Source organism: Suricata suricatta, chromosome 12 (assembly GCF_006229205.1).
Source record: "Suricata suricatta isolate VVHF042 chromosome 12, meerkat_22Aug2017_6uvM2_HiC, whole genome shotgun sequence".
Classification (NCBI taxonomy): Eukaryota; Metazoa; Chordata; class Mammalia; order Carnivora; family Herpestidae; genus Suricata; species Suricata suricatta.
Genome location: NC_043711.1, coordinates 55,029,562 through 55,043,993, shown reverse-complemented (window position 1 = coordinate 55,043,993; position 14,432 = coordinate 55,029,562). Strand labels below are relative to the sequence as shown.

The 14,432-nt window shown below is 55.7% G+C and overlaps 2 protein-coding genes across 6 annotated transcripts in view; one reads left to right on the top strand and one right to left on the bottom strand.

Moving 5' to 3' along the window:
• Positions 1-1,680: 1,680 nt before the first annotated feature.
• On the top strand, positions 1,681-7,471 carry C12H3orf22 (chromosome 12 C3orf22 homolog). Of its 5 annotated transcripts, none has more exons than XM_029918745.1 (5): positions 1,681-1,777; positions 3,551-3,629; positions 5,156-5,284; positions 5,845-5,976; positions 7,121-7,471. In XM_029918745.1, the coding sequence occupies exons 3-5, from the start codon at positions 5,196-5,198 to the stop codon at positions 7,383-7,385; spliced, it is 486 nt and encodes a 161-aa protein (XP_029774605.1). In that variant the 5' UTR covers positions 1,681-1,777; positions 3,551-3,629; positions 5,156-5,195; the 3' UTR covers positions 7,386-7,471. The 5 variants fall into 5 exon arrangements, with proteins under 5 accessions (XP_029774605.1, XP_029774608.1, XP_029774604.1 ...); XM_029918747.1 differs by having other exon boundaries at positions 1,696-1,777; positions 3,546-3,629; XM_029918746.1 differs by lacking the exon at positions 1,681-1,777 and adding an exon at positions 3,264-3,324.
• A 5,922-nt stretch (positions 7,472-13,393) lies between these two features.
• Positions 13,394-14,432, bottom strand: part of CHST13 (carbohydrate sulfotransferase 13) — a 23,076-nt gene continuing 22,037 nt past the window's right edge. Inside the window, exon 3 of the mRNA XM_029917904.1 lies at positions 13,394-14,432. Within this exon, the coding sequence (XP_029773764.1) occupies positions 14,049-14,432 (384 nt within the window). The 3' untranslated portion in view covers positions 13,394-14,048.

The following is a 14,432-nucleotide window of genomic DNA, read 5'->3' as shown; positions in this document are numbered from 1 at the left end:
CACACACACACACACACACACACAAATACAGAAATGCTGGAACCAGATGGCTTTCTTGGTAAATTCTACCAAACATATACAAAGATTTAACACCAATCCTTATCAAAGTTTCCCAAAAACTGAAAAGGAGAGAATTCCTCCCAAGTTCATTTTATGAGGTCAGGATTATACTGATACCAAAGCCAGAAAAGGACACTAGAGGAAAAGAAAACTCCAGGTCAATACCCCTTACAAATGCAGATTTCGAAAATCCTCGACAACATACTATCAGAGTAAATTCAGCAGCATGTTGAAAGGATTACGTATCATGACCCAGTGGGATTTATCCCTAGAGCGCACGTGTACTTCATAATAATATAATCAATGTAATACATCACATTAATAGAATGGAGAAAGGAGAGTGGCTGGGGGAGGTGTAGCACATGTGGCCGTACCACCCCAGTTTACCTCCTTCACCTTCTCATTCTTCAACTCCTTGTAATCTGGCATCCATTCCTCCATAAAAACAGCTTTGCATGAAACTAAACAGCCCCCAAACCGTGAGTTACTTCTTCATTCTTAACCTTGCTGCATCCATCCACAGCACCGACTCGGACCAGCCTACGCCTCTGGAGCTGCAATCTTCCCCTGGCTTCCATGACACTTGGTGCCTCGCTCTGGGTCACAGGTGCTGAATATTTACTTGATCATTAAATACTGGAGTATCTTAACTTAGCTCAATGCCCTCTTCTCCTTCCACACTGTCTCCCATTCGGATGACTGTTTTCTATTACCATTGGTACATCAACAACAGCCAAACTTACTTTATGTCCAGACCTCACCCCTCTGGATCTGAGAACCTGATGTCACCACAACTACCTGGGTGGAGGGATGCCTCAAAAGCATCTCAGACTCAACCAGACCAATGCCAAACCCACAGCCTCCCTCCAGGCTCACTCCGGTCCCATCTAGTGACAGTAAAAGAAACCCAGATTCCTCAGTGACCCTCCCACTGGCTCTGCCACCGCTCTGTGTTGACTTTGTCTCCTGGACATCTCTCAAGTCCACCCCTCCCTCCCTCTCCATCGCCACCGCATTTCAAGGCACTGCCACCTCTCATCTGCATGGCTGCCCTTGCTGGTCACCTGGTCTACCCGCACTTACTCCTGGCCCCATTCACTTTGCTCTCCACACCCCTACCAGAGTGGTTTTTTCCAATCACATATGTAGTCTGGGATGCTGAGGACAGAGAGATTGACATGCTTGCCTGAGGCCACATAGAAGGCAAGTGGCCCAGACTGGGAGACAGACAGTGTACCTTCAGGACCCATGCCCTAAACTCTCACACTACCCTGGACTCAAACCCTCACCCCGGGATTCCTGGGCTGTGGGTAGGGCTCAGGTCAGAGTTGGCCAAGAAAGAGATTTGCAATGGACATGAGGTTTTAGCTCCTTTTGGGGTATCTCTTCTGTTTTCAGAACCTGCATGGGAGAGACCCCTGAGGTAGAATGTTCAGGTGCATGTCTGTCCAGGTTCTGGGTGCAGGAATGCCAGCTGGTGCTGACCCACTAACTGCCATCTCTGCAGCCAGCCTCTGAGCCCAAGGGGCTTCAGGCCAGGTCCTGAACCACACAGCTGAGCGGCTGGAGGGTCACTGATTGTGACTTCAAGGGCTCCTGATGTCATAATGAGCCTGTGGGCCTGGCTTATGGGTCTCTAGGGCCAGTGCTCCCGTGGCAGCATGGCAGTCAGGACTGTAGTCAGCGTCTGCCCCTCAGGCATCACAGAAGCCAGCCCGTGAGTAGCCTGTAGTGTGAACAATTCACTGGCCACTTGTTTCTGGCCTGAGGCTCCGTGCACCGCAGTTTGAGTTTTCTTATGTTGCTGAATCAAGACAGTGCTGTTGCCAGGGCCCTGCCTCCGTGCTCTGGGACAGGCCTTGGGGACTGGAGGGGCATAGGCCCTCTCACACCTGGGCAGTGGCAATGCCAGGGAGCCCTGATCCAAGCCCCGATCATCGTCACCACCAGGACTGGGGAGGCAGCCTGGGTGGCTGGAAAGGACAGTCCCCGGTCAGCTTGGGAAGGGAGATGTGCTTGAGACAGAAGGCCATGATGTTGGAGTCCCGCCCTGGGCTCCGCAGTGGGGCTGCCCTGCCCCTGAGGGAGGCAGACTCAGCCCCTGCAGTTTGCAGGGTTTCACGCATGGCTTAGTGTGTCTGCAGGTAGGTGTGGGGGGATGTGAAGGGTGTCCCTTCCCTAGCCTCCTCCAGACCTCCGGGTTCCCATGGTAGAGCTGCTTCCTGGAGTCCGTCATTGGTGTGGTCACCTCTTCCGGCCCCATTCAGGGCTGGTCGGGGCTGTGATGGGCGCTCCAGACCCCGCCTCTTCCCCTGCTCACCAGGAGGGTGGCGATGCTTGCAAACGCTTAGCCTTTCAGAGCGCCAGTTCCCTAACCTGAAAAACAGAGGTGCCCATATTCTGTTCTCCATCAGGTCAAGCATAGAGCTTAGCAGACACTTCACTGAGCCTCCTATTCTGGACCGGGTCCCTCATCTGGCTTCTCAGAAGGAGGGGGGCCAAAAGCCACAACCAGGGGTTAGGGAGCTGCCCAGGTGTGGCTGACAGTAAAGGGCTGTGGGGGTGGGACCATGGAAGGGACCCCAGTGTCCTCACAACAGCCACAGCCCGAGGTCAGAGGCCACGGAGGCCCCCACTAGCCAGCACTAGTGTGGAGAGCGGCACCAAGCTGTTTGCCAGGTGGGCAAGTCCTCGAGAGGCCCCTGCTGGGGTCAGGAAGACTTCCTGGTAGGATCACAGGCAGGGCTGCTGGCATTTCTGGGCCAGGCCAAGACCTGCTGGGACAGCTGATCTTCCAGAATCAGAGACAAGGCCAACCTGGGGGCGGGGGAAAGGGGGGATAGGTGCTCAGCTCAGATAAGGTGGGCTTGGCCTTGGGCTGGGATAGTCTGTATCCAGCAAGGCCATTCAACTTCCCGTTGAGGACCCTCAGGTCAGTGTGTCATAACATCAGAGCAGACAGCACCACAACTGACCCCCCACCCCCATCCCAGCCCAAGGCAAGGATGCCCTCTGCCCACAGCCAGGGTTTCCAGAAGCTCTTGTAGCCCCGGGGAAGAAAGGAGCAGTGTGGGCAGCGTGGTCCATTTCATCCAATCCCCACTGGAGTCGCCTTGCCTGAGGGCCACCAGCCCTGGGGACCCGGGAACCCCAGACTTGGGAAGAACGCCATGTTGTCACTTGGCCTCGCTCCAGATTTCACTAGGACTTTCACCACACGTGGGGCGTAGCTTCGGTGAACAGAAAATGGGAGAGAGCCCGAAGGTCAGCCTGGGGCAAGCGGAGGATGAGGGAACAGAGGCAGCTCTCTGCGCTGCTGCAGGGTGGCGTGAGGGAGGGAAGCCACGCAGCCGCCACGGGGGCCCTGAGTTCACGCATGTGTGTGTGTGTGTGTGTGTGTGTGTGTGTGTGTGTGTGTGCACGTGTGTATGGAAACACCAAACCAGGTGGTTACTTTTCACCTTCCCAACTTGGGTCCTGGCAAGTGCAGACATTTCCAGGCATTGCTGAGAAGAGGACTGTTGGTTTGAGTTCTCCTGCGCAGACGTGGGACAGGCCGGCAAGTGCGGGTACTCTGGGAACTGCTCACAGGAGGTGCAGGCAGGGGGCCGGGAGTGAGAAGGGGACAGGAGGAGACATAGCATGTGGTCACCACGGTGGGCAGGCCAGCCCAGGCCCACTGGTTTCTCGGGCGGGTGGAGCCGGCCCCACTGAGGGGCAAGGCAGCGGGGCATTTATCCGCCATCCCCCATGTGTCGCCTTCCCCCGTGGGCCGCCTCTGAGGGCAGTGGCCTCCTGGGCTTCTTGTGCCTTGTGTGTGCACCTGGCACAGAGCCACGCTCAGGCAGAGTGGCAGACACAAATGCCGGGCACAGGTGGGAGCAAGGCGTGTGTGGGGCGTTGGGGGCATCTGTCCCGAGCCCCAGCCTGACACCATCATTTCAGCCCTGCTCCTGGGGGTCTTTCCACACCAGGAGTCTCTGCACCCCCCACACTGGGGCCCACCTGTCTGCTCGAGGGCCAAACCTGGAGCCCAGGCTGGCAGGGCCGGCTCTGTCACAAAAGCTCTAAGCTTACACGTTCACGACGCAAGGCTGTTTAGACCACAGTGGAGGTATATTAGCACAGACAGAGGTGGACAAGGGTCGGGCGATTTGATGGCCAAGGAAATAGCACTGGTCAGGCCTTCACCCCTGCAGTTCTCAGCCCTGACCCACCTGCATGCGTACTGAGTGCTCTAAAAAGACAGTTCTGGGGCACCTGGGGGGCTCCGTTGGTTGAGCATCTGACTCTTGATTCCAGCTCAGGGCATGATCTCACGGTTGTAGGTTTGAGCCCCGCATTGGGCTCTGTGCTGACAGCTGACCACCTGCTTGGGATTCTCTCTCTCTCTCTCTCTCTCTCTCTCTGCTCACCCCCTGCTCTCTCTCTCTCACACACAAAGAGTAAACAAATTTTAAAAATTAAAAAGTAAAATAAATAAAACTAACACTACTCAGCGAGAAAGAAGCCGGGCTCCAAAGATACCTAGTGAGTAATTCTATTCCTACGACACTTGTGAAATCCCATCAGCTTAGAGAGAGCAGATCCGGGGTTGTTGGGGGTCCGGATGGGCCATTCAGTTGAGAACCACCCTGAGCGACAGTTGCACTAAGATGCACACACACGCACGTACACACACTCACGCACGTACACACACTCACGTAAACACACACGCACGTACACACACTCACGCATGTACACACACTCACGCACACACACGCACGTACACACACTCACACACACATGTACACACACTCACATACACACACGCACGTAAACACACTCACGCACATACACACTCACACACACGCACATACACACGCACGTACACACACTCACACGTGAGAGCACGTATAACGGCTGCAGTGTGGTGAGGCCAGGCATCGCTGATGGGCCAGCATGACCCAGCCCTCACTCAGCCCTAAGAAGCCGGCGGGACCCCTGTCTTCTGTCCCCTCTGCGGTCCTGAGGGGACACCGTGTGCCTGGTCCGGGTCCAGACTGGCTCTTCCCACCACCTCTCCTGCTCTGAGATGGCTCCCCTGTCCTTCCAGCCATGACTGAAAAGTGTGCCGCAGTTTAACCCCTTCCACGATGAGCTCCAAGGACCCCAAGAAACGCTCCCAAGACGAGAAGAGCAGAACCACAATCCAGGAAAAATTCACCAGTACCTTTCCGTACAGGTACAAGACCTCCGCACCCCCAGGACCAAGTCCTGTACCCTCTCCTCGCCCCCAGCAAGCCAGCTGCTTGTCTCTGGGCCAGTGGCCTCCAGGGACTCCCTGAGGAGCATGCGTGAGGATACCTCCCACTGTCAAAGGTGTCATGGGATCAGACTGGGGTGGGGAGCAGTCTGGGAAGCCCTCAGGGCACCCTGAAACCAGCAGAGACCCCCAGAGCGGGCAGCTCTGGGCCCTCAGCCAGCAGCAGTTACTAAAGGTTTGGTGGGGCAGGCCTTGTCCCAGGTCCTACCATCAATGCACTGATGGGTCCTGGAAAAAAAAAATGCAGCAACTTCTGCTGTATGACCTTGGGCAAGTCACTTGACCTCTCCCTGCCTTCACTTCCTCATCTGTGACGTGTGAGCAACAGGCCGTCTCATAGAATGCCTGAGTTGACCTATGGGTTAATGCTGACAAAGTGCTTCCCACGAAGCCTGGCACATAGAAAGTTCCAGGCAAGCGAGAGCTCTTCCTGCAGCCATGGCTGCTGGTCACCTAGAGCGGCCAGGTGCCCCCCGCAGGTTCTCCTGGCTGACGGATCCCAGCGCGCAGCTGCCGGAGCCCTGGGAGGCCACGAAGGCGGACCCCTGGCTGCAGGGTCGGCTGCCCCTGCAGAAGATGCTCGTGCCAACGAGATCCATTCCGGTGAGAGGGTAAGTCATGGCTGGGGTGCGGGCCACCGCCACCCACTGACCACCCGCGAGCCGCTGGCCTCCCGCCCCAGGTCTGCATGCAGACGCTCAGGACCCAGCACGGCTCCACTTCTCAGCGCAGGAAACCGAGGCCCAGAAAGGGGTCACCAGAGTCCAGTGGCTCCTCCCACAGCAAGGCCTTGGGTGGAGGAAGCAGCACAGGACCCTCGGGGCAGGCAGGACCTGTCCACTGGGGGGCGAGACAGGCCTGAGGTGGGGCGCCACCCATCCACGCGGCATAGGCAAGCAGAGGAAGAGCCTTGGGGGCTCTGTGCAGCTGCTCCCAGGGTGGCGGGGGACCACGTAGCCACCGATGTACTCGCATCTATGGACGCACACCAAGACACACCCAGACACCCTTGGAAGGCCCCTCACACCACACCTCACAAACTCAGCCCTCACTGGGTGATGACCCCCACCAACTAGGCAGGGGAGCCCTTCATTATGTGTGCGTGCCAGCAGCCCAGTGACGGGGCCGAGTATGTGCGGTGTGGTGTGGGGGGCCTTCCAAGGGTGTCTGGGTGTGTCTTGGTGCGCACTCATTGATGCAGGCGCATCAGCGGCTACCTGGTCCCCCGCCACCCAGACAGTGGATGTGGGGAGAGGGTAAGAGGGCTTGGGGGCCCAGGTGAGAAGCAGGGACCTTGTAAGAAGAGATGCTATAGGCGGTGAGAAACAAGTGCAAGTGTCCTGAGGTGGGACCCATTCATGTCCCACTTAATGAATTTGAAGTTCCCTTTTTGTGTATGGTTAGGAGACGGGAGAATGCTAGATGCCAACATTTGTCTGAGGGGAAGTGGGGAGCCATGGAGGTCTGGGGAGCAGGAGGGTAGCATGCCCAGACCTGATGTAGCTGTTAGAGAATGCTAATGAGGGGAGGTGGCCACACAATGCTGGGGCACCTTCTGACAGGCGTGAAGATGACACTCAGTGTCTGGGCAGGCCTGGGGAACCAAGTCCTGACCACACAGGAGTTCTGACTTGGATGTCTGGGGCGTGGTGGAGGTTGGGAGGGAAGCAGAGGCTCAGTGTGGGGTCCCAGGACAGGTCTGGGCCAGGACCAGAGACGTGGTTGTGGCCCTAGCCAACGTCTCTGGGCCAGCAGGGTTCTGTGTGGCTTCCCTAGGCTGGGGGCACCAGATTTCATACCACTGTCCAGCTTCAACCCACGGCCACCACCACCTCCACTGAGCTACCTTTGGGAATTCAAGCTACTGAGCCACCGCTTCCCACGGTCAGGGTCAGGCACCCCTGCTGCCCACACCTCCAGAGGCCTCTCCTGGAGCCCGGCCCCGCATGGCCCCCTCCGCCACCCTGTCCCTGGGGCTCTGGGCAGCAGCCGCAGAGCACTCCCTTCTGGAAAGAGGTAGACTTTAGTGAGGGGAGCAGCCTCCAAGGGGCTAAGCATCTCAGAGCCCACGCCATGTGAATAAACATCGTACATTCACATCCTGTTCCACTTGGGCGGAGCCTCTTGCTTTCTGAGCCTCATTTTCTCATCTATGTTTAATCACGAGGGGTTTGGTATGAGGCTTAGTGAGAACACGACTACCACTTCTAAGAATTTATCCCAGAGATGTGCCCACACATATAATGACAGATATTTGGACAAAATATTCGTTATAGGGCCATAAGAAGCAGCGAAGGATCAGAGCCCCCTTATCTATCCCCTAATAGGGGGCTCACAGCTGTACCCTGAAATGCTAGCTAGCCCCTGAAATGGAGAAACAGCTCTTGAAACTGGTCTGGAGAAACCTACAAAGCACATTAAGAATTTTTTAAAAGCACAACAGAGGTATGTCTGATGTGCTCCCGTGTGTGTGTGTGTGTGTGTGTGTGTGTGTGTGTGTGTGTGTGCCTGGTAGGGAACCATCAGGATCTCTGGGTAGAAAAACCAGGGAACTTGGTGACAGGGCTAGTAATTTTCTGAGATTTTAATACATGAACTTAACAACATGTGGTTGGTGCATTAGAAATTCTTCAAGTACATGGAATACAACCCGTTTTGAAATTCGTAATGGCAGCACTAGGTATGAGGGCATCTGTGGAAGATGTTAAGGGTTTCCTCTGCTCTGTTCTACAGAGGGACTAGAAAGTCACCTTGGAGTCCTTGGGAAGGTAAACAAAATTGGGGACACTAACTATAGCTTTCTCCCTAGGAGAGTGTGGGGATCCTGAAAATGGCTACAGGGAGTGCATTAGTAAGGTGGGCAAGTGGCCCTATTCCAGAAAGAAGGTGGAATGAGGTCCCCAGTGGAGTGAGAATTGTAAAGGGGCCCCTCCTCAAGCCCTGGGGACAGTGGGATGCTGCTTCCCAGTCTGCAAGAGGCAGAAGTCCATTTCGCTGCATGCTCCTTGGTGTCCGGGGTCTAGAGTGCGGAGGATCGCCATGGGGTGGGCTCTCAGCAAAGGCCCCTGGGTCTCCCTCCCTATACCTGGCCTGGGATACCACGGAGCATCTGTCTAGTGGCAGAAGGCAGCAGAGACCCCCAGGGTCCCCTCCTGTTGGGGTCGAAGCCAGGCTGACCTGCATGTGGGCTGTGTACATCTCAGGAGGTTCCCTGCACTGTGCACAGCTATGTCCCTACTTGATACACACTGAATACAGAGCCTTGTGCCTATGGTCCAGCCCAATGATGAAGTGACACATGTGACCGATGCTCATACCTGCCTGCGAGGCAGCTTCTCCGGTTGCCCCCTGCCTGCTCCCTCTCCCCCAGGTCACCACATCTCTTAACCTTTGAAAACCAGTATCTCAAAACAATACAACATTGGCTTCCTTTTATCAATTAGCCATACAGGCTTGTAATATGTGTTGCTCAGAGTCACGTAATCATTTAATTAGCCCTGTGTAAGACTCCATGGCGTGTCCACCCTTTTCCCAAGAGACATTTCCTTTCCATTCCTTGCTGTGGATGCAGCTGCTCTGAGGCTTCAGCCCTGTCCCCGGCCCGGGGAGAGCGGTCACTGGACTGAAGGCCCCTGAAGGCCTGCCTTTACCAGCCAGCACCACCCTGTTTCTTGATGGGTCCCATGGCGCATGACCACCAGCAGCTTGTAGTCTTGCTGTGGCCCCTGAGTGTTTACGAAACGGGACAGGAGGGCGTGCAAGGCTCTTCCAGCACGTGGGCAAAGCCAGTCCTGTTGGTAGAAATAGCTTATACTAGTCATCCAAATCCAGGGTCATAAAATGTGCGTGGTCTCCGGTGGCTTCTCCCCCGGGAGGTTATTCTAAAGAAAACATGGGGCACCTGGGGGGCTCAGTCGGTTAAGCGTCCGACTTCAGCTCAGGTCATGATCTCATGGTTTGTGAGTTTAAGCCCTACGTTGGGCTCTGTGCTGACAGCTCAGAGCCTGGAGTCTGCTTCAGGTTCTGTGTCTCCCTTTCTCTCTGCCCCTCTCCCACTTGCATTCCGTCTCTCTCTCAAAAATAAATTTTAAAAAATGTTTTAAAAATTAAAAAAAATAATATTTAGGAAGGAAGGAGCTATCTGAATGCACACTGTTGCAGCCACTCTGGAAAACAGTATGGAGGTTCCTCAGAAAATTAAAAATAGAACTATCCTACGACCCAGCAATTGTACTACTAGGTATATATCCAAAGGATACAGGTGTGTTGTTTGTTTCGAAGGGGTGCATGTACCCCAATATTTATAGCACCACTATCAACAATAGCCAAAGTATGGAGAGAGCTCAGATGTCCATCGACTTGATGAATGGATAAAGAAGATGTGATATATAGGGGCACCTGGGTGGCTCCGTCAGTTAAGCGTCCAACTTTCTTTCAGGTCATAATCTCATGGTTCATGGGTTCAAGCCTCGAGTCGGGCTCTGTGCTGACAGCTCAGAGCCTGGAGCCTGCTTTGGATTCTGTGTCTCCCTCTCTCTGCCCCTCCCCTGCTTGCACTCTCTCTCTCAAAAATAAACATTAAAAAAATAAAGATGATGTGGTACATATATGCAATGGGGTATTACCGGTAATCAAAAAGAATGAGATCTTGCCATTTGCAACTATGTGGATGGAACTGGAGGGTATGATGCTAAGCAAAATTAGTCAAAGACAAAGACAAATATCATAGACTTTACTCGTATGTGGAATTTAAGAAACAAAACATGAACATAAGGGAAGGGAAGCAAAAATAATATAAAAGCAGGGAGGGGGACAAAACATAAGAGACTCTTAAATGCAGAGAACACGCTGAGGGTTGCTGGATGGGCTGTGGGAGGGGGATGGGCTAAGTGGGTAAGGGACATGGAGGAGGGCACTTGTTGGGATGAGCACTGGGTGTTACGTGTAGGGGATGAATCACTGGAATCTACTCCTGAAGTCGTGATTGCACGATATGCTCACTAACTTGGATATAAATTAAAAACAAATAACTAAAATAGAAAAAAAAAAAGCAGCTCTCCGTTGGGCCTGCTGTGTTCTGAGTGTTTCTACGTCCATAACGTCCTCAAAGAAGGAAACAAACCCAGAAGCATGTATTGCAGAGGTCTCCTTGGGGAAGTGGGCAACCCCTAAATGTTTGACCACAGAGGGCTGAGTCAGCATATCAGGGCGGCTGGGGCATGCTGCCAGCATTCAGGTGTGGCCGTCCAGGTCCCGACTGTCCCGCTGCCGTGAGCACACCTCGACAGAGACCCGAAGCCACCTGGGGAACAGGCAGAGTGAGCAGTGTGGCCACAGGTGTGGGTCTGTCTTCCAGGAACTTATCCTGCGACCACACCCACACAGGCGGGAAGTTCACTGCAGCCCCATAAGCTAACGGACACAAATTAGCCCAACTGCCTATATCATCTAGGGACCAATGAAATAACAGCACGTCTGCAGTGGAATCCTGCTTGGTCCTCTGTCCTTAGCTGGGCTCCCCCCAGAGCAGATATGGAGATAAGGATATGGATGCAAGCAGTTTCGTTGGGAAGAGATCCCAGGACGGCCCACATAGACACGGGAACAAGACAGTTGGCAAAGGGTGTGCTCTTGGGCCCGCTGCCACTGGATCCCAGGGGAGAACCCTGCAGGGCGTGCCTCAGTGGTACCCCACCCAAGGGGCAAAAGCTGTAGGATTTGCCTCCCAACTTCCAGCAGACCTGGGCTGAGGGCTGCTTGGGGCCACTGACTCCCTGCACACCTAGCATCCCCATGCTGGGCCAAGCAGGTGGGAGAGAACCCACAGGAGAGTTGCAGGGGTGGCTGGGAGCCCCTGGGATACTACCTGGGCATGATTAGTGGGATGGGGGCAGGAGTGGGGCAGGAGTGGGGCAGGGTGGGGTGGGGATCGTCCCCAGGCTCCCCTGTGGCAGGGCCACAGCAGGAGTGGTAGGCTCTGGCCGGTGGCACATGACTGGAAGTGGAATGGGCACGCCACAGCCTGTGTCTTCAACATTCCAATGCTTGGGAGGCAGAGTTGCTGGTCTTGTGGACCATGCGCAGGCAGGTTACAGTCTCCGGATGGGACAGCAACAGAGAGGAGTCTGTGTCCCCAGTGGCTCCGTGGAGCAGCCGTTCTGACTCCCTTCTGCTGAACAAGAGGAGTCACCGGGTTGAGCCTGGGCTGCAAGCCCGTGGGGTAGGGGCAGCACCCTGAGCTGTGCCCCCCTCCTCAGTGGGGTGCCGCAGCAACCCAACCCAGCACTGCACAGCCGGGGGCCTTACCTTCACACTGAGGCCTTCCAGCCTGTCACCAGCACACAAAGCTGGCTGCCACTCTGAAACTGAATAATGCATGAAGCAGGTTGTTACAGGAGCAGTGGATTTATTTTAGCACAACTTTAAATTACGGAAATATGCCTCCCAGGAAGCTGCCTGGAGGACAAAGCCGAAAACTAAAACTGAAAAACAAAATGAAACAAAACACAAACCAACCAATACGGGAACCACAAAAAATCCAGGGAACCTCTTCCTGCCACAGACAGGAACAGCAGAATGAAAAACTGGTCTAAACAAGTCTCTGTAACCCGACCCACCAGAGTCACTTCCATGCAGGGGAGGGCGCTGACCAGCTCGGAGAGACAGAAACCCAGGAAATAAAGGACAGTTGCCAGTACGTTGAAATGCCAAGTCTGTGCTTTTGATCCCTTTAGGAACCAGTGTTGCACTGTAACAGAAAATCTGGGCAATCTCTTGTCTTGTCCAGCTGTTCAGGTGAGACCCCGTCTTCCTCAGGCTGTCGGATGACCCAGCTGGGATCTTGCCATCGAGGGATGGGCAGTCAGCCTGTGATCAGTGAGGACAGACCTGCTCTGGTGCCAGCCAGAGAGGAAGCAGGTCAGAGGACACCGGAACAGGATGAATTCCCCAGGACTAGCAGGAGAGGAAGAAAGGGGCCTGGGGTGTGGGCCCTGCACTCACAGCAGGGGGTGCATCAAGGGCCATCAGCTTGGGGTGGGCAGTGGCGTGTCCTGCCCCCCTAACCCCTACACGAGGGAATGTGCGTACATGTGACAAGCTTCAGGATACAGGAGGCGCTGGGCTTTCCACGATCCTCTGGTGGGGCAAGGCTGCACAGGGACCCCAGTGGCAGCCCCTCCCCAGGTTCATGGGGTTGGCTGCCACTGTGGCAGGGCCCGTGGACACAGGGTCCGTGAAGGCCTCGCAGGCTCCTGGGAAGGAGGAACCCCTGGACTGGTCTGGGAAGGAAGAGGATCCGCTGCCGACACAGGGAAAGGCTGAAGCGTGAATGTGACTGAGCCACCCATCCCCCCCCAGCCTGGGCTTGTGACCAGGCTCACAGGCCCTCACTACAGGGCGTGGGGGCACTGCAAGAGAGGTTTGGCCTCATCCCTTCCAGGCTGTCCAATCTCAGCTGCGTTCTGCTTTGTGTTTCTCAAACCTCAAACATACCCTGCTCTGTTCTTCCCAAAGAAGTTTCTTATCCAAGGAAACCAAAAAAGGACACTATATATTCAACCAGTGACGAAGGGGGCTTTCAGTCCTTCCTAGGGAGGACCCCCACGGCTGGCTTTCTTTCCAAAGCCACAAGGGTAGATCCTCATTGCCAAGCGCCATACACACACCCCCCCCCCCCCCCCCCCCCCCCCCCCCCCCCCCCCCCCACACAGCTGCTTGCAGCTTTGATCTTTGGCCTACGCAGAACGAAAGGTCAGATTTTCCACCAAGTTTTCCCAGTTGCCCCTCCAGCCAGAACCCAGCACGCCCCTGACCCAGTTGACAGACTCCTTATCCCGCTGCCCAAAGAGCCCTTTATACCTGTGAGCCACCGCGAAGGTAACCCAGGCTCTCCATCTCCAACTTATCTCATCTTTCCAACCACCTGGCCGTCTTGGGCCTTCTGGCCCCAAAGGGAAACTAAGGCTCCAACAATAGCCCCAGGCAGCAGAGCACATGGAAACACGAAGCAGAGAAATCTCCAAAACAGCAGAATTTAACAAATCATTTATTTCAAAAACATGAGCTCCCAGGCTCACCAAGGTCCTATAAAATCGGCCACCATTTTGCACTCCAGGCTCTGGGGGCACACACAGAAGACCTGGGATCTGGCCACACGAAGACCAAAGGTGGGGCCGGGTAAAAGGAGAAGCCTGGTAGGCAGAGTGGCAGGCAATGGAGCACAGTCTTCAGCGCCGTGCCCACTGACACCGAGCCCACAGAGAGAGCTGTGATTCCCAGGGAAGGGGATGCGAAGAGGTCGCACGAACCATCATTTTTGCTCTGTTGCAGCACAGACAGGTTGGGGGGGGCAAATCTTACCCCCAAAATGGCCTCAAATGAAAACAGACTAGTTATTCAATGCTCCCCCGCCTAGGAGTCTGGAGAAGGGCCGGCCAGCTGGAGCAGTCAGAAAGCAAGCGTCAAGCGACAGGCAGTCACACAGGCGTACTGTGTGAGTTAAGGTGGCCAGGCAAGCTGGCCAAGCAGGGAATCGCGGGAGCGGTGGTGCTCAGACTGGAGTCCGGGGCGGGTGGCACCAGCAGGCAGGGGCGGCGGGGTGGAGGGGGCGGGGACCACCAGACGCGCACGTCTGGCCCCACCCGCCACCTCCGGGCCTGTACCAGACAGGCTCCGCCAGGACTCAGTGCAGCCGCAGGTAGGCGGGGGCGGAGTAGTTGAAGAGCAGGAAATCCATCCTGTAGAGGTCAAAGAGGCGCCGCTGGTAGAAGGGGCTGATGTCCCGGAAGAGGCGCTCGGCCAGGTCCCGCGCGTCGGCCGCCTTGGCCCGCGGCGGCGGCGCGGGAAAGCGCAGGCCCGGCGCGCCCACCAGGTCCAGCACGAAGGCCGCGTCCTCGGCCAGCGTCTCGAACTTGCCCACCACGTCGTAGCGCAGGCGGCACGGGTGGCAGAGCGCGTGCGCGCGCTCCCAGTGCTCGTTGAAGGGCTCCTCACGGCGCGTGCGCGGGTCCAGCAGGTAGGCCAGGAACTCGGCGAAGCGCACGTCGTGGCCGCGGGCCAGCGCGTC